We start from the raw sequence: 22,233 nt of genomic DNA, 5'->3' as shown, positions 1-22,233 counted from the left end.
CTTATGCTCTGAGTGACTAAAAGGAGAAGTCAGTACTAACAGAAAGAAGAGGATATGGGGACAAGTTCAAATCTTCGTTGGCATTGCTACACGAAGGCTGCCTTAGAAAAAATAAACAATCCGCCATGGATGCCGGTGGAAGCCAGAAGTACTTGGTTGAGAACCAGAAATTCAGGTTTTAGGTCTGTTTCTCAAACCGCAGCCTGCCGCCTGTTACTGGACCATAAGAGCAACGTGGGGTCCCAAGCAGCCTTAACAACCAGGTACAGAGAAAAGATCAGCAGACACTGCACATACTGAGGAAAACGTTTGTGAAACCTGTTCCAGTTACACATGTGTACATACGGGTCCCACAATGTAAGATGCGTTTTTTTTTTTTTTTAAAGATTTTATTTATTTGACACAGAGAGAGAAATCATAAGTAGGCAGAGAGGCAGGCAGAAAGAGAGAGAAGGGAGAAAGCAGGCTCCCTGCGGAGCAGAGCCTGATGTGGGGCTCGATCCCAGGACCCTGGGATCATGACCTGAGCTGAAGGCAGAGGCTTTAACCCACTGAGCCACCCAGGCGCCCCATAAAATGCGGTTCTTATAGCAGCAGGGGGTAAGGAAAAAAAAGAAAGTTTTAAAGTCACTGGTCCTGATACTTCAGGTTCTAAAAGAGGCAGCCAGCCACGGGGAGGGCACACGACCCCTCCCGTCGGGTGCGGATCCATCCAAGGAAAAGACCCTTCAGGACAGACAACCGAAGAAGCGCTCTCAGAACTGGAAGGAAACTCTTACCCTCCACAGGCTGTGGGGTCTGCCTCCGAACAGCGCCAGCCCTGCAACTCGTTTCTGTCTGCATTAGGTCCTAGCAACTTCCTAGCTTTCAGGGCACCCCAGTCGCGGATGGGCCCTGCCAACTGGCATGAAGCTCTTCTTAGTCTTTGGCGGCGCTCTACTTTCCTGCGGGTGCCCCAGAGCTCCTGAACCCCATGTAAGCCCACCCTCTGCCTTCAATGGCTGGTCCCCACGGGACTCTGCTGGGTGTCGCCCAGGGCCCCGCATGGGAGGGAGTTGGTGGGAGGTGTTCAGTGAATAGGAGCTGTTCTTGTCATCTTTGGGGGCCCTTCAAATACTTGGAGACATCCCTCACATCATCCTCGACTCCTCTCTTCTAAGCCAAGCATCCCCAAGACATCAAAATGATTCTATTTTCAGATCCTTTTATACTGAAACACACTAGTGTTCTTCTTAAGAGTGTGAGCACCTGGTGACTCAGCTGGTTGAGCGTCTGACTCTTGGTTTTCGGCTCAGGCTTGTGAGATTGAGCCCTGTGTCAGGGTGTCTGTCTGAAATTCTCTCCCTCCCTCTCCTTCTGCCCCTTGTCTGCTCACTCTCTCCAAAATAAATAAATCTTAAAAAAAAAAAAAAAGAGTGTGAACAGAACAATTCCGAAATACTGAACAGAGAGTAAAATGGACACACCCATTCTTCTGACCGGGCTCATGAGTCTCTATCGCTCTGCCTTGGGGGAGCTGGCTCACCAGGCACACTGGTGGGGACGGCTCTGACCTGGGGCACAGCTAGGGCTCCCGGCCTCGGGTTATGCTGCATGTACTGTTCCACTTTCTGTATGTGAACCACATCAGGTTCACTTCCTCCTGCTGAGACGGTTTTGGATCTTGAATGTCTGGGTTACACTCCCGGGCAGATCCTTGGGCACGAGTTCTAGGAATCAGAACCTAGGAACTAAGAAAGGACACGGTGGAGGATGCCCAGCCGATCCTCCCGTTCAGCTCAAAATCCTACATCCTCTTCCTTGTCTCACAACTTGTGCCTCAAATAACAACAATGAAAACATACACTTTTCTTACGATGAGGGGAAAATCGACTGATATGACTGGAAGCTGATAAACACTGAGACCTAACGAGGTTTTCTGAATAATGAGGTAGCGCAACAAACCTCCTTTGGGAACTGAAGTTCGCTAACACTGCCTACTGAGGTACTAAGAAATGGGGTATGAGAAGACAATAAATTTACCTCACGTATACATGCTTCTTCGACTACTTTCCTATTTATATTTGCAAAGCCTCAACATTCACTAGAGTTGTTTGCCGTATTAAAAAATTAAAGCACAGGGGCGCCTGGGTGGCTCAGTGGGTTAGGCCTCTGCCTTCGGCTCAGGTCATGATCCCAGGGTCCTGGGATCGAGCCCCGCATCGGGCTCTCTGCGCTGCGGGGGGCCTGCTTCCTCCTCTCTCTCTGCCTGCCTCTCTGCCTACTTGTGATCTCTGTCAGATAAATAAAGAAAAAATCTTAAAAAAAAAAAATTAAAGCACAATTAGTCATGGTGAGTATTTTAATAGTATTTCAACACACTGGGAGGGCAGTGACTTCCCATCAGGCACCAGTGTCAGGTCAAGCCCTGGGTAACGGTGCGGGTGCCGAGTGTGGTGAGGGAGGCAGCCAGCCGGCTTGCCTGGCCTCCCCACGTCTGCCCTCACACGGGGCCTACAGTGCTGCCTCCTGCCCACTGGCTTTCACCAGGGACTGGAGTGGGTCAAGGTCCTGCTGCTGTCACAATACACAAGTTCAGGATATTGCTGATAGAAGAGTAAACCAGGATGGGAGATAATGTGGGGAGGTGAATTTTGCTATCAACTTCCAGGATAAATCGCTCACATGGGAAAAGACGGACTCTACTCATACAGAAGACTATCTCACTCATGGATAAGGTTACCCAGAAAATCAGAACAGCAATTCAACTGAAAAGGCAATCTCATTTTGGCTGTAAGTTTTTGGTAAAGACAAAAAGGGAAGTAAGACAGATTTCAAAGAATTCATTAATGAAGATTAATTATAAATTTACTTGCTTATATAAACATTTCTGTGGAATTAAAATAACCTAGGAATTTTTCATCAACATTCTTGGGAAGGAGACACTGAGTTAAGAGTGACTACTGTCTTTCTTTTATCCTCCACAATTAAGAGGCCCTTTAAAATATTAAGTAATTCATGTTACATAAAAAAGCCAACCTATAAAAGCACAATAGGAGAGAAAAAATCACCTAAAATCTTACTAAATTAAGATAATCACCAATTATATCTTGGTGACCGTTCTTTCATGCATCCATGTGTGTACACACACACACACACACACACTCTCTCTCTCTCTCTCTCCATGGGATCATGAAAATCGTCCTTCAGAGGAGTTCTGACTGAAGGCACAGAAATAGTATTTGGATGGACAACTTTGGTATCAACCCTCTGCAAAGGCTACTGGAAGAAGGGCTGGCCTCAGAAACGGATCTAAGATGGACACTGAGACTGAGTCATACAGCCATTTACGCATGGAACCGAACTATCATGGCCTGGAGACTTTGATTTCTACAAGGTAACACGTCTACTGAGCCTTCTCTAAACCATCTGACTGATGTGTGACTTGAGCCTCTGGTAGGTCCAGGATGGCAGCAAGGCAACTGTGAGGTCCCTTAATCGTTCTCTACAAGTGCCCGGAGTGCCTCTATCCGCTGTGACAAGCTGCTTTTTGCTCATCTGCAAAAGTCTTAAGGAGGGGGCTTACACCATCAGCTGGCTGATGGGGTCACTGTGAGAGGAAGCGAAAGAGGTGACTGCAGGCAAAATCAGTATTTCCTTCCAAACAGAGGGCCGAATCACAGGACTCAAAGAGCTCCTGTGATTCAGTATTATTTCCTGGAAGAAAACTAAATTCATCTGCCGAATGATAAAGGCAGGGAGACGGTCATCTCGTTCCCAGGACCCTGGAAGATTCTCAGTGGAACTGCTAAGCTAACATTTACTGAGCACTTACTATGTACCAGGCACTGTGCTAAGCACTTTATATGCTACTTTGTAACACCTATGACGTTGTCCTGCTGTTATTCTTGTTTTCTGCAGGACTAAAATGAGCTTCCCGAGAAATACAGCTGCCCAGGCCTCCCAAGCAGACAATGGAAGAGCAGGGAGTCAAACCCAGGTTACGTCCAACTCTGGGGTCTGAGCAGTGCTCTGACTGTGCTAAGCTGAAGTCAGCTTTCGTCAGGTGGGCTGACCTGTTGGAGGAGCAGCCGAGCACACATCTGCAGGCTGAAGGATGGCGACCAACCACAGCATCCTCCCAGTGTGAGCTAGGGGCAGGGATGCCTAAGGGCACTTTTTACAAGTATCTAGTCAACAGGTCAGGTTAGAGATAATAAAATCATGTCACTGTAAGTGGGGGTTACTTGCCCATTTGTTTCCACAGCTGGGCAATGAGCATTCAATTAAATCAATTACAAGGGCTTGGCCGGTTATTACTAATCTGTCAAAATGCCAGGACATAAGTGCGTGTGGCGAGCACATGAATTCCAGTGGTGCTAATTCAGGTCTGTATCTGGGCTGTGTCCCAGGGACACTTTTACCTCTGATGAGTTTTCACAAATACTGGTAGAAGAAAGGACTCAATAAAACCTTACAGTAAATGACCTAAATTAAAAACAAAACAAACAAAACCAAAAACCTTTCCTGCATCTTACCCCCTTGGAAAGCAGCTCCTAGAATACTGCTGGATCAAAATGAACCTCGACAGTGAGCTAGCCCAGTTTCGCCTTAAAACCTCTGACCTCCAGCAGTCCTGACAGGTAACACATCTCATCCTGAGCACTCCCCATGGCAAACTGTCTCCCTGGTGCGGGGTCCTGGCTGACAAGTGGGTCTTCCTTTCCCTGAGATGAAATCCGCCTTCCCGTCCCCTGCCCTCTGGTCCTCATTTTGCCCCACCGAAATATAGTTGACACTTCCCCCTGACAGTCTTCCCAATATTTGGAAACAGTGGGTCTTGCTGATTGCTTCTTTCTTGCAGGCTACACATCCACGTCACTGTCCCTCGACTCCAGGTCAGGGTGCCAGTGTTCCGTCAAAAGCTATGTATGTAAGAATCCGGGTAAAGTCTGCTGGGCCTATTCCTGCCAATGATCAGGACATGGACCTTCTTGACATCCCGTGACTGTACGGGCACCCTTGGTCGTCTGCATCACACAGTTGCTGTCCTCTATGCTGTGGCTAGCGAAAGCCCCTAGATCTTTCCTCCCGGGAGCTCTTGTTGCTGAGCAAGGTAACCTCCCGATCTGCATCCTGACTACAAGTACATAGTCACGAAATACCTTACTCTGCTAGGTATGATATCATCAGGATCACTATGCAACTGGTGGAAGCCAATTTTCACCAGCTTTATGAAAATTACAAGTTTTCTTGGGGTCATCTGGCACATGCAATCCAAAAAATAATTTGTTACTTACTCATTAGCATTCAAGCTAGCTGTGGCTCTGATGATCATGTAGCAGAGTGTGAGAGCACTGAGGAGGCCAAAACTGGCAATAATAAACCATTCTTCTGTTGACAAAGGAAAGGGAGGAAATCACTCTGGGGAGAAGGCTTAAGTCAAATCGATGTCAACATTTCCCTCAAATGCAACGAAGCAGACGTCAACGGAGGTGTAAGCCAAGACTGGCCCAAGGAAGTGAAGCAGGAGGAGGTTTGCCAGAGAGCTACTAACTGGAGAAGGTTAGTGGAGGTAGTGGTGAGAGCTGCAAGGGAGAAAGGAAAGCATGGCCCAGACAGTTCTTCCAGTTAAGGTCCTGATGTCTGTGAGGAGTGTGGCCACCGAAAAGCGTGCAGGAGAAACAGGTCTATCAGATTGCACATGGACAGAGATTTTTAAATCACTGCTTTACATGACAGCACAGTGGACTTAGCCACACTTCTATAACCTTTCCTTCTTCGTTCTGTCACTTCTGCGTGGTTGTGTCACTCATTCTTAGCGGAAGGCTTATAAATACGGAGTAGGGGTCCCAGAAGTCTTGGGGGCACTCCACGCAGTCCGCAGGCTGGTCTTCTGGTCTTTCTTTTCTCCTGGGCTTGGGCTTACTTACAGCCTTTATGTAAAAAGGACACCTTACTGGTGTCTCCTGGAAAGGACTGCCTTTCCCACCCCCACCGGCAGGAAGCGGCTCTGGCTGTGTCAAGCAGGTGACTCACCAGAAAGCTGGCCCATCAGAGGGTTGAAAATCTCTGATACACAGAACTCTAGAAATTTCAGCTAGCCTCCTTCTAGATCCAGGAAGTCAGTTCATGTTTTCCCTTCTCTTGAAAGCCCATGCCATCAAGATAATGTTCCACAAACATTCTTTATCTGAAAACCTCTAAAATAACTTGTGAACCAATCCTGACTTCCTAGTAAGAGTGAACTACAAAACATTTCCTAGAGTCTGTGCTACCCGGGGCCGGTTTAACAAAGTGGCTCACAGAGAAGCCCCTCTGTATTGGCAGCAGGGCAGCCGAAGACACTCGGCCTTGGAATGCCCAAAGTTTACATGCAGAAGTGGAGCGTGTAACACGCATGTTCTCAATCTGGTGTCCACCAGTACCACAGATATGCAAAGCTATGAGTTCCTAGGAATTTTTCTAGAAAAAGGTTCTTATATTTTCATTGGATTTTAAAGGTGGTGATCTTCAAAAGGTTAAGAATTGCCCTTCAGGGCTCCAGGATGATGAGTCTCTTCCATGAGCATCAGCCATCTTGTTTTATACTATTAAAATGCTTAGCAAACTGTTTCTTTTTTTGGTAGTAGTGCTGCCACTGCTTCCTGGATTATAAATTCCTTGAGAGTACAGTGAATTTATAAGGTTTTAAGTAAAAAAATGAACATTTAAGAACCAACACCAAACTGGCCATCTTTACCTGCGTGGATTTTAAGTTAGGAAAAATGGACACTGGCATTTGAAAAAAATTAAGAGATAACTGGTCATCAGGATCAAGAAGCTTCACCCGGTGTTCTTTACTTATTTATTTTTTTCTTCTTAGAGACCTTTAGACGTGATAAATAGACTGAGTTTTAGAGCTGCAAGTTCCGTGTTTCTGCATTCTGAACAGACCATCCACAGACGCATGGCATTTAGGTTATAAAAACTAGTAACCAAAAAGAAGCAGGTGCAACCACAATGATCCCCTGTGGGCCCAGGGGCATTCTGGCAGCAGCCGGGCCCCTGGTCAGCCCTGCCCACCCCACTGGGTACTTAGCACAGTGCCTTGCACAGTGGATGCTGGGACACTACAGAACTTTGAGGGAAAAGGTGAGGTTGCTTTGGGTTAATTTAACCACATGAATTGATTAACATGTGTCAATTCCACTAAAGGTGATTCATTTCATACACGAAGTAACATTTTTTTATCATCAAAATGTAAGATTTTGAAAGGGCATTTCGGCATAAAATATAATGGGATCAGAACTTAATGTAGTAGTAGGTGCTCAATAAATGTCGATCAATGAAGAGCCTACAAAAACTCACTGATAAACAAATAACCTGTTTCCTTTATTGCTATTGGATCCGTTTTTAAAAATCTACCCCCTAAAACCTGAAAACATGAAAAGCTGTTAAAACAAATCGCCAGGACGTGGTAGGAAATGAGTCAAACTGCATCAAAGAATACTTTTCCTTGTTTTATAACTGAATGAAGTCTCCCTGAGTTTAGACAAACGATAGCACAAATGCTGGGACACTGTTCATGACTACTAATCTCTGGTCGCTGGGAAACATGTGCACTGCAATTGAACAGCCCAGACATGCCTTACTACATGGAGGAAAAATCCTTCGTGATGGCTTTCTCCGCGCCGCGGCCTCGTGGGGCTTAGGGCTGGAAGCGACAGCAAGCGACAGCACGCACTGGGGAAGGCAGCACCACAGTGGTGACAAGGAGCGCGGAGAGAGGCGGTTAGATGGAGAGACCATGTAGAGGATGGAACTGAAGGGGACAGCTGGCTTGTTACAGGGTGAATGCCCACAGGGCCCACACACACACACGCTGGCCGGCCCACGCACACTGTCCTTTAGCCTTGGCCATTGACACACTCGGAGCGCCACGTCTCTCCTCAGCAACACTTCACCCGGCAAGACGTTCCAGCCTAGTGAGAGCGTTTTTAAAAGCACATCCTCGTTTGGCTTTTTCCCGCCCCAGATACAGTGACCCCCAAAGAGGGAAGTGCCAAGACACCAGACTTCATAAAGTGAAGTGAGCAGCAGCAGGATGTCTCAACTGCCCCCGGAGCTGTTCAACTCTGTTCAGATTCTGCCCTGGCTTTGCACAAAGCCGCCTGCAGCCTGGTGCTTGCGGCTGGTGACACCACACGTGACACCCCGCGTCGCATTCCAGTGTGACCACTTCCAACGCCCGTGGGCAAGGCAGTCATCAAAGCAGGTGTCTGTACAGCTACCGAGACAACTTGTCAGATGGCAGCTGTTCTGACTTAGTACACAAAAATCCACAAGCTCCTTATTACAAGGAAAGGTCCGTCTTCCCAAATACCCGTTTCAACAGCAGTATCTGTCACTTCCTCCGTTACAGACTAACTCCCTGGCCTGGGTGACTGCCTCCTCTGCCGTCTGGAGCAGTCAACACACACCAAGCCACAGCAGCAAACCTGCCCTGTGCCTGGTACAGGGCCCCACTTACTTGTTACTGCAATGTTGATCTCTCCCGTTCTGGGAGTGAGCTCCCCATCCTGAGGAAGAGGCGAGATCCCCGAAGTTCGAAGTGGCTCAAGGCCTAGGGAGTTGTCGCTGGCAAGGTCGCCTAGGGCTGATCTTCGGTTAACGGCCTGGGTTCTGGTGAGCCTTTCCATGTCAAACGCTACGTTATCAGTACATGGCAAATTTGGCTGCAAAACATTCCCAGATTAAGAGTACTTAGAAGCATAGCAAATCTCTGACAAAATTCTAAATGTCTGACACCCTGCTGAAAGACTTAAGGATTTTTTTTTCCATGTGACTTCCTCTCATTTCTTTCCCCATTTACCCTTTCTCACCCAAGGGTTTTCCTTTCAAAGAAACAGATGATTTCCCCCCAAACATGATACAAAGGAAACCAAAATCCACTGCAGAGCTGAGAAAACTGGACACTTGAGCCTCATGAAGAGATGACAAGCTCTGGCGGACACAGCTAAATGACAAACAGGAAAACGCCTCACTCTAGGTCTTCCAGTAATGCTGAGGGAGGGCAGAGAACATCAAATACTGCTTTCCTCCTACTAACTTCTCTGAAATGCCCTGCTCTGAAAAAGTTTTTAAATGTCTTCTACCTTTAGACAGAAGGAAAGCACACGACCAAGAGGAGATCAATGGTGAAAAGACCTTTGAGCTGTGGGTAAACCATTGGTTTCAAAATCAAAGCATCTGGCCCTGAAGGAGAGGTACAGAGCTGCCCTGAGCCAAAGCTTACCCACTAAACAATGGGTGCGAGGTCTCCTGAGGTAGCAAGATGGCTATCTGATTTCCCCAGCAGCCTTCAGTTCCAGCAGCCAGCACTGGAAGCAGAGTAGGGAAGGATGGCGGAGAGGAGCTCAAGAATGGAGAAGTGACAGCTAACGAGACCCACAACAATGGCTTCCTGGGTAGAAGAACTGCTCTAGATTGCCCCACAGCCAGAGGAAAATGCTTAGAATGATACCCAGTCAGAAGAGGTTTACTATGGCTTTTAGATTTAAAATTATGAGAGCTTGTAATAGACTCCAGAAGGATGTTCTTTAAAAACACAGGGAGATGTGTCTGTACTTCAAAGAACAGGACTGAAGGCAAACCAACCACATCAACCAAAAGAGGCAAAGTTAATACTTCTGGAAACATCTGCCACACATCAGATATCAGGGCGGATGTTCTATGCTAAACACTTCCCATGGGCGGTGACTATTCCCCACGTCTGGACACATTTGGACTGTGTGACTGGTGAGTGACTGTGACTACTAGCCTTTGGGAGCCGCCAAGGATGTGGGGGGACACTCTACGGGGCACAGGATGCCCCCCACCCTGATGGAATGATCTGGTCCAGTGTCAGCCATTCTGAGGAAGAGTAACCCTATGTTCAACTATATCAGTGACATGGTCTCTGGAGCTGGGAGGAGCCACACTGCCCGCCTGGACCACTCGGGTGTTGACCGATGGCATATTTCATGTGGGATTTCTCAGATGAGCTTTGGGTTGCAAAGCTAAAATGAGCAACTCATCGGCTGGACACACCAAACGTCTGGTCCCACAAGGAAATCATTCATCCACTCTTTCTTGAGACCAGCAAGTATTTTATTTTCCTCGAAGGGGCATTAATTTTGGACAGATTATGTCCTCCAGGGCGACCTGGAGGAAGTCTCCCAAGGTCCTTGGTGAGTCAGTGCTGACCTGCCTGGCCAGAGCTGAATGAAGGACTGTCGCCTTGGACCAAAGGCCTTGCCAGGCGCTCACCGCCCACCTTCATGTCCAGTGGCTGACCAGGGAGCGAAGCCAGATTCAAGAGAACGAAACTTAAGTGATGACATAGTTTTATAAGATGCTGAATGAGGAAAAAATTTACTATAGGACCAAAGTCAAAAGTCTCTATTTCTAGCCCTTAATAACAAAACAAAACAAACAACCCCCACCCAACCCTGTAATGAAAGCAAACCCCATCCCTCTCTCTGTTGCCATTCTTCCCTGCATTTCCACCACCCAATGGCTTCCGAGTGGACTAGTTCAGGTCTTTATCTTCTCTTCTGGAAGTTCCCCAAGACGGGTTGGACTCTAAGAATGTGGAAGAATGGCCGTGTGGCAGAGAAAGCTGTGCTCTCTAGGGAGACTTAACTGCACACCTGTCCCATGCTGGCTGGCTCATATGCAGACACCACCACACAAAAGGAGTGACAAAACAGGAAACATACCACAATTCCCAGGGCCTTCAAAATATTAAGTTTGCACATTGGACAGGTACAATGTTCACTAAGCCAGGGATCCACGCAGGACTTGTGGAAAACATGCCTATAAAAACAAAACACAAGAAATGGAGAGTTGTATCATGGATTATATACTGAACAACTGTTAGACCCAGAAATGGAATTTTAGTTAGTCTGTTTCTCCCTCCTTTTGGAAATATCGGCAAGTCCTAAGAGAAAAATATTGGGGATGTATTAAAATACAGCTGGCAGAAAACCTCCTGACCCCAATCTGTATGCTAAAAACAGGCAAGTGGTATTTGGCAGTTCAGTCTTTTTATTCTAGCATTTGAAGAAACAGGATTTTCCTTAAGAATGGAACAAACTATACCTTATCAATCACTTATGCTTTATACAACAGCCAGAGTAGAAGGGAAACTGAAGAAGGTACAAACCAAGGGTTGAATGAAGAGTTTTCTGCACAACCATGAATTATTCATGGAACTTGGTTTCCATGTCATTTATAACATTATTTAAGAAGACTTCTAGGCAATGTTTTAAATGTGAAAGTTAGGGGCACCTGGGTGGCTCAGTTGGTTGAGCAACTGCCTTTGGCTTGGGTCATGATCCTAGAGTCTCAGGATTGAGTCCCACATTGGGCTCCCAGCTCCACGGGAAGTCTTTTCTCCCTCTGACCTTCTCACCTCTCATGCTCTCTCTCACTGTCTCTCTCAAATAAATAAAAATATAAATAAATAAATAAATAAATAAATAAATAAGAAAGTTATGAGGTGGTTAGGAGTGTTTTAAAGATGAAGGGTGCCTAGGAATACGGTGACACTGAGCCAACAGTTTTCAGTGGAAATGTCAAGGGGAGAGAGAAAGGATGGGTGATTTTTTTTTTTCACTCAGGAAAGTGGAAAGTCAGTCTTGTGATGGAAAAGCAGTCACAGAGTCTTGCATTCTTAAAAAAGGACCTGTGCCTTGTGGAAGGGAGACTTTGAGGGAGCTGTAGCAATCACTTCTCAAGTTCAAGGACTCCCAATGGCAGCTGGTAGAAGCTAAAATGAGGCCCCAGAGTCCAGGCCAGAGAGGGAGAGAGGCGGGTGCCAGGACACATAGCCTGGGCACCTCAGAGGAACTACACTTGGAGTCTCAAGATAAGATAAAAGAAATTTCAAGAAAGATATCAGATGGAAACATGGTACGCCTTTACAACTTTGTGAATCTGTAATTTATGTGTGGCTTATAATTATATGCAGCTGCTTAAAAATGCAGTTTTATCAAATTAGGAAGGGGTCTAAACATCTTGCTGCTTTACTTGGGATTTGGAAGAAACATGCATGCTTACAGCTTCAACCTCAACACTGGATCTGCACCCACCTACTGACACTTGGTGACTTTGCCCTCACTTCTTCGGGGAAGAATAAAGATCTCGAAGACTGATTTTATCAGTGCAGTGAACCAGAACTTCCTTGTCCCAGTTGGCTTTTATTTAAACCTGCAGGTTTTTACTCAAGGGGCAAAAGTCATCAAACCATAGGTGAGCCCGAAATTCATTTAGTACACACAAAGCACATCCCCTTCTTGTTCTGCTATCCTCGTAGGAGAGTGCTTGGATTGGGGGGAGGGGTTCAGGGGGTGAGGGGAAGGGCTCTTGCCTGCAGGGCCCCATACCCCAGCAGCTGTCAACTGTGCCAGAGTTCACTATAGTCTGGTAAAGACTAGCATAAGGCTTCTAATCTTTCTGGGGATAAGACCCCTTTAGGTCGACTAAGTGACAGGATCTTTCACCTCACAAGGGTGTATCTGCCTAACCTCTGACCTATAGACCTCTGAAGGTCTGGTTAGTGCCGGGTTGGTTAGTGGGACAGGTGATGGAGGCCAGCTTCATGTGGGGTGGATGATGGACTTTGGGTGGTTGGCAGGTGACAGGAGAGAAGAGGCTGCGTGACCTGTGATGGGTCCACTGGCATCAGCTGTTTGCAGAGACCCTGGTTTCAGCAAGTAGCCCCAGCCTGGGGGGCAAATGGTGGTTTGCTCTCCTGGCTGTCCATCATTAGCATTTTCACTTTTCTTTTTTTCTTAGCCTACTATAGAAATGCCTTTCATTTCTATTACTGGTTGTTCAGAAAAAGATGGTATAATCCCATATTTAATTTTTAAAGCTGCATGAGCTGAGTGTTCTTTGTTTATCTGTTCCTTAACTTTAGTTATACACAGGTTTTCCCTATGTTGGGGTTTTAAACTGTTCCCTTTGAGGTTTGTTGATGTAAAGGACTGTCCCTCCATCCCCCCTTGCAGTACAGTAATGGACAACTATGACTAACTGGGTCTCCAGGGAGAAACTCAGAACGTCTCCCTTCCCTAGCTGACCCCAAATCTGAAGAAATTAAGTTTTTTTCCTTAAACTAAAAAAATCTTTTCCTTGTGACTGTGTGTGTACCCTGTGTTTCTCCTCTTGACCACCCCAACCCCAGTCAGCCACCTACCCACTCCCTCCTTCGACAGAGTCCCCGAGAGCCCGGTTCCTGCACCTCACCTTGTGGGGAGATGCGGAGGTTGTCAGCCTGGCTCCCACACATGCCCCTCTTGTCTGAAAACGGCCCCGCAGCTTCCCTGTTCACCCACAGGCCCTCTGATGCAGACCCCCTGCCTCCTCGGGGCCACTGCTGCTATCTTGGTGGGTAACTGCCCTGTGTTCCTTCTTGCCCTCCTCACCCATCCCCTTCCCCTCTTGTGTCACTGCTGCACAAAGCTCGGCGGTGGCCCGCCCATTCCTCCCAGACACACTTCTGCCTCCCCAGTCTGAGCCCGCCTCCTGGCTGTATCAGCATGGAGCTGCCAGGCCTAGAGGCGAAGGCATGAGCTGTTTGGAGCGGCAAGTGATGAGCTGTCGTAGAATATTTAGAAAACCCCCAGCGGCGTGCAAATGCAAGGTACCATTAAACACGTGCTCAGCCAAAGTCATGCTAACGTTTCCCACACTAGCCCAACAAGTGGTAAGAACATGTGTGCAGGCCTCTAGTGCCAGCATGCCCAGCACCAGCGATGTCTGACTAGCTCACAGGTGTACCCTGGGCCCACATAGTCACCTCAGTGGGTGGCTCCAGGGGCCAGCCAGAGAAGCCCTTCCCACTGTGATAAAAGATTCGAGCAGTCAGAGTACACGTGAAAGCAGGAGATGCGCCGAGGACCAGTGAAACGTGGAAAGAACAAGCAGATCAGAACTTCGGGAAAAAAGCTCTTTATTCCTGCAAGAAATGCTCTGGGGTACAGAATGCAGAGTGAAACCAGTAGTAGGGCACCCTCCTCTTTCCTACTTCCTGCACAGCTCACAAACTGGAGAGGGCAGAGCAATGGCCGGAGGTGGGGAGAGGAGGGTGCACTGGAGCTGAGTGGTTTTTCCAGCTCCTCTTGGTACTGTGCAAGAGCCTGGCAAATATAGAGGGATCCAGAATTATGAAAGGTCAGAGATGAGAACTCTTCCCCCTTGCCAGGCTGGCAGCAGACACTGCTGGAACAGGCTCTCCCTCAAGGTGGGGATACGCCCGTGATGCCTGACGCAGTGGCCAGAGGATGGACCCCTTTTAGGCTCCCTACGTAGCATCCTGGACACATGGTGATCTGAGCGATGGCCCTTGACTTCTGAAAAGTATTTTTAACTACTAAAAGAATGTTGTGGTTGACCTTTAAATAAGAGGTCTAAATAAGGTGACAGTTTCTAAGACGTGCTGGCTAACTTCCAAGGATGATCAGCTGTAATCAACGGACACAAGCAGGAGGCGCTCAAACGAGGCCAAGAGCCATCTGTCCACAGTAAACTAATATGACGGAAGAGGAAAAAGAAAGGTCATGCAGTAAAAAGGCAGCAATGCATGAGCTCTGCTCTCTCTAGATAGAAAGTCTAAGTTCAGTCTGCAGAGAAGCTTGTTAAAAATTAAGGATGGAGGGGCCTCTGGGTGGCTCAGTCGGTTAAGCGTCTGCCTTCGGCTCCGGTCATGATCCCAGGGTCCTGGGATTGAGCCCTGCATCGGGCTCTCTGCTCGGCAGGGTGCCTGCTTCTCCTACTTTCTCTGCCTGCCTCTCTGCTACTTGTGCTCTTTCTCTCTGTCAAAGAAATAAATAAAATCTTTAAAAAAAAAAAAAATTAAGGATGGATAGAAACAAAGGCACCTGGGCTTTCCTTGGTTCCTCACTCAAGTGAAGAAGGGACAGTGAGCACAGCTCCTTTCTAAAGTCTGGCCGTGAAGGGAGCAGCCGCAGGATGGTGTTTAGCAATGGCTTATGACAATGGCACTGGACGGGCTTGAATATGATGAAATGTTGGCGTATAGACCGAAAGAACAAAAACTGGCAGGGGCAGAGTCAGCAGAGTAAGGTTCCCTGGGCACGGGGAAGCTGGGGTGGAAAGAGTGTGTCAGAACAAAAGGAGCCCGCCGCCATCCTGATCGGAAGGGACACTGCAAGGCTGGGTGGGGAGGCAGGAGCACCGAAAGCTTGAGGCCGGGAAGCGGAGGGAATTTTGGGGTCAAACAACCACAACTTTGTCCGTGAAGCTGTGGGGGAAGCTATCTGGCCAGAGTGAGGAACAAAGGGATGAGCCACAGTGTTTAAAGGAGAATGAATAAGGAGAGCCAACCAGGGAAAGAGACAGGTGCTCTGTGCAACATTCCAGGCCCAGCTGGGGTGGGGGGTGGGGCAGACAGAGTCCCATGGGAGGCAGGGAGGCAGGGAGGCGCCAGTACGCTCAAGGGAGAGGTAGCAGAGTCACCCTTCTGCTCTGTTCCAAAGCCCTACAGACAAAAGAGGAAGGGCAGGATGTCCCAGGCAGAGGGAAGAAAGGAGGTAGCAACCCACAGCCCAAATTCATCTGTAAGTATCCTAGAGGGGGTCCCCCAGAAACCAGAGGTGTGGGGAATATGTGAAGTGAAGATGGGAGATCTGGCCGAGGCCACCCTCTATGTGAGTGGTTGCCTTGACTGTGTGTAGGGGCTGCTGCGGGCCTCTCGGCGGGGCGGCCAGGGACACCGCTAAAGATCCTGTGATGCACAGGCCAGCTGCCCCACCCCCGACCCCAAAGGATACCAAAGAATCATGTGGTCCCAAAGGTCAACAGTACCAAGGCTCAGAAACCTTGCTCTGGGTGGGAAGCTGTTGATTCCGGTCCCATAGAACGTTGCTCGACGTACAAGGTTAATTTTTCCTATACCTGAGAATCCTGCTGTTGGTACCATTTCAGTGAGGTAAACGGCTGTGCTGAGCAGAGAAGGCTACCACTTGCTGAGGCTTCAGGAGTACGTGTAATGGAGAGCACCCGGCCCCAGAGCAGAAGGGGGACTTGGGCAGAGCGTCAGACAAGGAGGCAGCAACAGAACACAACCCACCGAGGACGTAGTGCCCTAACAGCGGGCACAGAGAAATGTCGTGAAGTTTGCCAGAATTCTAACATCCAAAAGCAGACCGCAGCCACAGGCACAGCCACAGAAGGGCGAGGCCCGGGATGGAGGGGCACACTGTGGAGTGCTGCTCAGGTGACTATTATGAGCCATAGGCCCAGGCTCTGGGTTGTGTTTTTCTTAACACTCCCCACGGATTCCGACACACCGTCTGGTTTGGAGAGCACTGGATTAAGTTAAGAAAAAGGAGAACGAAGAATCAAACTTTGGAACAGCCAGTGCTCAGGAGGCGGGGAGGAGGGTGAGCAAGCTTCCAGAGTAGTCTATTTTTGGCGGAGGCCCCCCCTGAGGAAGACACTCTTGAGCTAGTAACAACCACGATTGGCTTCAGAGGCCTTTGTTCTTCCGTCCAGATGGTCCCTCTGGGGGGGTGAGAGGGACCCTGGCCTGAAATAGGAAGACAGAATTTGGAAAGACTTCGCCTCTTCCTGGTGATTCTGGTGTCAGAGATCTGTGCAGGTGAAAACAGGTTTAAAACCAGCTAAGAGTGGGTAATGCTTTATACTGTACCTACTGATCTTCCTGGTTTGTATTTGGATGTGTATTTCCTCCAGCCTCACGTTTTAAACCATACCTGATGGCAGCTGAAGGAAATATGCTAATTATGCAATTTAATTTTCTACAGGAAATGTACTGTTAGTTTTGTAGATTTTCCTTTATAAGTAAACTAGATTGACTTGAATTCTAGAAGCTGGTTTTCTGTTTCAGCATATGGAATTATTCTTAAGTTCTATGATTAAGGAAAAAAACAAAAACCCTCACAGATCTCTCTAGGTTTAAAATCGATGACTTTGGAAAGAAAATGGTACCGGCAGCCTCATGGAGATAACCACTGACAATTATTTCATTTGTTCACATGTTCTGTGTTAATAAGTGGTCAGCGTGGTTATGTTTTAAGGGAGCAGAAAAAGAAGAGTTAAAGCCTTTGATTTGAGGCTTCTCAGTAGGCGAATTTGTATTTTTTCCATTTGACATGCTTCTAAAGAACATTTGCTCTATTTAGAGCTCCACACACGAGTGAATGTGGCCCGATATACAGAGCAGAAAAGGCAGATCTTTACTCGGACTCCCCTGTTTCTGGACCATGAGACCCCGGCATCTACCAGGAGGGTTCTTGTCCCTCAGGTACAGCGGGGAGAAAAGCACGGACCCTGGCACAGGACAGTAATCTCAAGGGCATCCAGCAGAGGGCCTGGCCCAGCAGCCAGTCCGAGTAACCCAGGTTCAGAAGGATTGGTCCAAGTCCTAGAGTTTTGGTTCCCGGCGACAAGTGAACACCACAGAGCCTTCACGGGAGGGCCTAGTGATGCACTGGGATTTAACAGGACGCGGAGCAAGGGGTTCCTTTTGAAACCCATGAGAGTCCCAGAATTGAACATTCTTGACTGTTATGGTCTTAGGCTATGATGTGCCCAAAGGTTCTCCCCAAGTTTCTCACCAGCAGCGGAGGCCTGCTGTCAGTGTGTGGCGAGGCACACAGATCCTGCCGACTGCTACCCTGCTCACAGGTAATGTGGTGCCCCGCCCCTGCCTGCCGCCAGAGCCTGGCAAGCAGGTGCCGAGAGCCAGTGGGACCCTCGCCCTGAGAGGGGGGCGTGCGTGCCCCACAAGCAGCACTCTGTTTTAAACAAAGGATGCGGACATACTTGCAGGGGAGAATCCGCACCACATCATTCTGCTTGTAGCTCTCGATACAGACTGCGCAGTGGTCGAAGTCGGGGTCTGTCTCCTGTGAAAAGAAGCACAGGCATGAGAGTCACAGGCTAGAACAGAAGCCATACAGAAACGGGGAGACAATCCAGCAGAGCATCTTCCCGTGGCACCCACAGCGAGCAAACCGTTAGGAAGTGAACAGCTACCAACACTTCTCACGTTTTCAGTTGCTTAACTGCACTGAACCAAATGGTACCAAAACCCCTCTACCTCGTTTTGAAACTATGTTGTAATAGTTACTGCTAATTCTATTTGTGAAGGGTCTTAGAAAGTAGAATTTTTACTTGTGTTTCAAGATTCAAACACACCATCACCGTGGGCATCCTCCTCTCACCCCACCACGGCGGCATCATGGCTCTGGGCCAGCGGGTTTCCCCACACACCCTCCACAGTGTGGGTCGTCCTCTGACCGTGTATCAGAGTGCAGGCAGAAAAGATGGTGAGACCCCAAAAGACCAAGCCCCAAGGATGGGAGCTGGTCCCAGGTCTGGGGTAGAGAACAATCATGGCCCGACCCAACCCTGGGTCTTTGTGGACACTCAGGAGGACTCAGCCGGGTGGTCGGCCACCCAGGTTAACTGGCTTCCTTCCTTGCCCATGCCAGGAAGGGACTTCCTGAATTGTCGTAAGTGGATCACTACCAGAACGTAAGCCAGGAAAGGGGAGACAACCTGCTGTGTCAGAGCCACCAGGACTGAAACTCAGTGGGACAACTCTGGGTAGGTCTAGGAGATGCAAACTTGGTAGAGGTGTTGGTGTGAATAAGGAAAGACTATTTGGTGTTAGCCTGAAGGACAACACAGGATGGGTAGTTTAGACCAGCTCTGGGGAATTTCAATTGATGTGGCAGCTGAAGGCCACCAGGCCAAAAGGGTGACTATTCCCTCTGGGATTAGACAGCTGCTGTCCTGATGCTGCTTTTACTTTCTGCTGATGTTTTTACCTGTTTCTTCCCTTAGTGTTCACTGAAAAGGTCTCCACCCTCCAGAGCCATATCAAGGGGGTGGGAATAAAAACGGGTGAAGTCAAGAAAATGGAGAAACTACAGAGGATGGAGAATTGTCTGAAATTACCCTCCCAGGGCTGTTCATCACAATGTGAGAGCCGAGTGCGCTGCAGAAAACAGCTTTGGGCTTATGCCTGTAGAGGTACAACTTTTCCTTCTAGATAACCGAATGCATGGCGTGCTGGCTCCAACCCCAAGCTGCTGTTTGGTCCTCACGCAGCAGAAGCAGGCTCCACGTGATGCGAGGCCCGACCGGTAGCTCTGGTGAGCCGTCTCAGCCATGGCCTCAGTCACTGGCTTTCTCACTCGGTCTCCCCACGCCAAGGGCCCAACCCTGACACACTGGGCGCTTTCTTCCAACTCTCTGGCCCACTGGGCAGCACCTTGTGAATGACACTCCCGGGAGATGTGGGGCTCCAGCTCTCTGGTGAACTGGTGAGGGACTAAAACACAAAGGAAGCACAGGGAAGAGGACGTATACTCCTGGCCACTGAGGGCACCAACTGACCCATGAGGGCTCTGCCTGAAGGCATCCTTGGCTGCGGTGCGACACCACGGCTAGGGTAAGGAGACCAGTGCAGCTGGTAATGGAGGAGCACTGCAAGTCCAGGAGAGTCAGAAACTCTAGGGATGGCCTCCAAATGAGGCATGCTACGGGTAAGAGTTCAAAGGGAGGCTAGTCTAAAATGAAGCACTAGATCGTATACCCAGAGAGGCACAAATGATTAGGGTGTGTTCTTTCCCACCAAATCGAAGGTGAAACTACTTTACTGTTTTTATAATGTCAAAGTTATTTCGCTACCATACCTTATCACCCTTTTTTACTGTTCTGGTGGTCAATTTGCTGATGGCTTTCTTGGCAGCATCTCCAAGACGACGCTATGACAATTACAAAGAAAAACAGACATTAATGCGAGATCTCTAGATGACGTCCTTCACTTTAAAGTCGTTAAATGTATAAAGCCTCTGTTATCCCATAACATTCCCTAGGTCATGTCACAGGAAAGGATTCTAACAAAGCAATTAAAAAAAGAGAAAAACTGGCAATTTTCCCATAGATTCAGCTTTCTGAATTGAATTACTGAATTATCCTGAACATTGAATGAACCTTGAATAGTTCAAGAGTATATATAGTGGGAAAAAAACAACAGGGTCATAATCACTGCTGCATCCCTGTGTTTAATAAACCTCTGAAATACTACAGTGTTAACCGAGATCTACTTCGTGCACCTGTCAGAGCCGCAAGCATGGCCCTCATGGCTCTGGGACAATCAGAAGGATAAATTCGAGCCTCCAATGCCCCCGCGGTGGTGCAGCATGGTGCCCAGCGAGGCAGGAGAGAGGCAGTCACGAGTTCTCCTTTTGTCTCCACCACCACAATGCTCCGTGAGCTTAGCAAGGTGCATTTACCTTCCCAGGGGTGAGTTGTCTGAAAGGGTTAAGTCACAGAATCTCAGAGACTGGATGGATCCCACATTTGGGCAGACATTGCTAGATACCAAGGACCCAGAGGGGGAAAGACGGTGCTCCCAAATCTCGAAATGCCAGGTGAATCGGGGGACAGACCAGGAGATACTGTGACTGAGTGCTGCACAGCAGAGAATGCCTGGGTGGTGTGCGGCGCAGAGGGGCAGCCTAACATGGTGGGGGTTGGGGGCCGGGGCAGAGGAGGGATGTCAGGGAAGGCTTGAGGAAAGGAGCCCTGAGCAGAGATGTGGAACACTAGTGGGAAGGAATCCGATCAGGAAAAGCACAGGGGACAGGAGGGGCCTCCTGGACAAAGGAAACCTAAGAAAAAGAAATAGGCATGAAGCACAGGACTATGAAGGAAATTATTCGATATCGCTAGGATGAGCATAAACCTGACTGTGCAAAACAGAACGTTCTGGGAGTCAGAGGGCCCTATCAGTAATTACACGGGACAGTGGGTGCAAACAGGCACGCTGAGACAGGTGGTCACTCTGCACACAAGCAGATCTTGAACAGTGAGAAGAGGTAGACGCTGAGCCTGAGGGGGGATGGTGGGGGCTAAGAGAAGGGGAGACCTTGGATTTTATATCCTGAGGATGAAAAAAAAATCATAGAAACATACACATTTAGGGGAATTTAAAAATACACAAAAGAAAATAATGAACTTCTATGTAACTACCCATCATCCAGCTTCAATGATCAATGTTTTACCAATATTTTCCATCCTTCCATCTATCCCCTCCTCTTTACTGTGCTAGAGGATTTCAAAGCATATCACAAAGCATTTCACACATAAAACTGTCACTATGTCTTATAGATAGGGGCTTTCATTTGCTGCCACTGTCTCATCTAACAAAATTAACAATAATTTATCAACATTATCAAATGCTCAGACTATACTATAATTTCCCCAGCTCTCTTAAAAATGTCTATTTTTATTTTTTCTTAAATATTTAATTTTTTTATTTGAGAGACAGAGAGATTGAGAGGGGAGGTCAGAAGGAGAAGCAGACTTCCCGTGGAGCTGGGATCCCGATGCAGGACATAATCCCGAGACTCCAGGATCACGAGCTGAGCTGAAGGCAGTTGGTTAACCAACTGAGCCACCTGGGCACCCAAAAAAGTCCATTTAAAAAAAAAGATTTATCTGACAGAGAGACCACGCAAGCTCACACATATGTGGGTGCGGGAGGGGAGAAGTAGAGGGAGTTAGAGACTCTCCTCACCCCTACCATGGCTGAGAGTGGAGCCCAACCTGATCTCATGATCCTGAGATCATGACCTGAGCTGGAAATAAGAGTTGTCCATTCACCCAATTGGCCACCCAGGCGCATCCCCAACATATCTTTTTACATAGTTGGCTTGACTCAGGGTACAAAGTACAAACATTGCATTTGGTTGCTGTTCCCTTCAATTTTCTCTTAGTCTGTGAGAGTCTCCTCTACCATATATATATCTTTTTAGCCTGTGGAAACAGAATTGACTTAAACTGCATATATTGGAAGTGTACAATTAGATATATATTTCTAAGCTTTTATTTATTTATTTGACAGGGAGAGAGAAAGAGAGCACAAGCAGGTATAGCAGCAGGCAGAGGAAGAAGCAGACTCCCACCGAGCAGAGAACCCCATGCAGGACTCGATCCCAACACCCTGGGATTATGACCTGAGCTGAAGGCAGAGGCTTCACCCACTGAGCCACCTGGGTGCCCCTACAATTTGATATTTTGACATGTCCCTCAAAACCATGACTACCATTAAGACACTGTATCTATCATTCCCCAATTTCCTTGTGCCTCTTTCTAATTCCTTCTTCCCATCATGGCTTCTGTCCACTGCCTACTTTCTGCTACTGTACTTTATATTTTTCAGAG

At 48.0% G+C, this 22,233-nt stretch overlaps 1 protein-coding gene across 3 annotated transcripts in view; it reads right to left on the bottom strand.

Annotated features, from left to right (window-relative positions):
- Positions 1-22,233, bottom strand: part of RNF130 (ring finger protein 130) — a 141,093-nt gene that overhangs the window by 39,644 nt on the left and 79,216 nt on the right. For 2 of the 3 annotated variants that reach the window (XM_082723608.1, XM_082723609.1), the window contains exons 4-7: positions 19,698-19,769; positions 17,818-17,900; positions 10,722-10,818; positions 8,492-8,696 (exon numbers count right to left, since the gene is read on the bottom strand). In XM_082723608.1, the coding sequence (XP_082579734.1) occupies positions 8,492-8,696; positions 10,722-10,818; positions 17,818-17,900; positions 19,698-19,769 (457 nt within the window). Of the gene's footprint in view, positions 1-5,279; positions 5,374-8,491; positions 8,697-10,721; positions 10,819-17,817; positions 17,901-19,697; positions 19,770-22,233 lie in introns of all 3 variants that reach the window. The other variant, XM_082723607.1, reaches the window with a different exon arrangement.

This window comes from Mustela nivalis, assembly GCF_964662115.1.
Source record: "Mustela nivalis genome assembly, chromosome: 3".
Lineage (NCBI taxonomy): Eukaryota > Metazoa > Chordata > Mammalia > Carnivora > Mustelidae > Mustela > Mustela nivalis.
The sequence above is the reverse complement of the archived record's forward strand: the minus strand, read 5'-3'. Positions and strand labels throughout refer to the sequence as shown.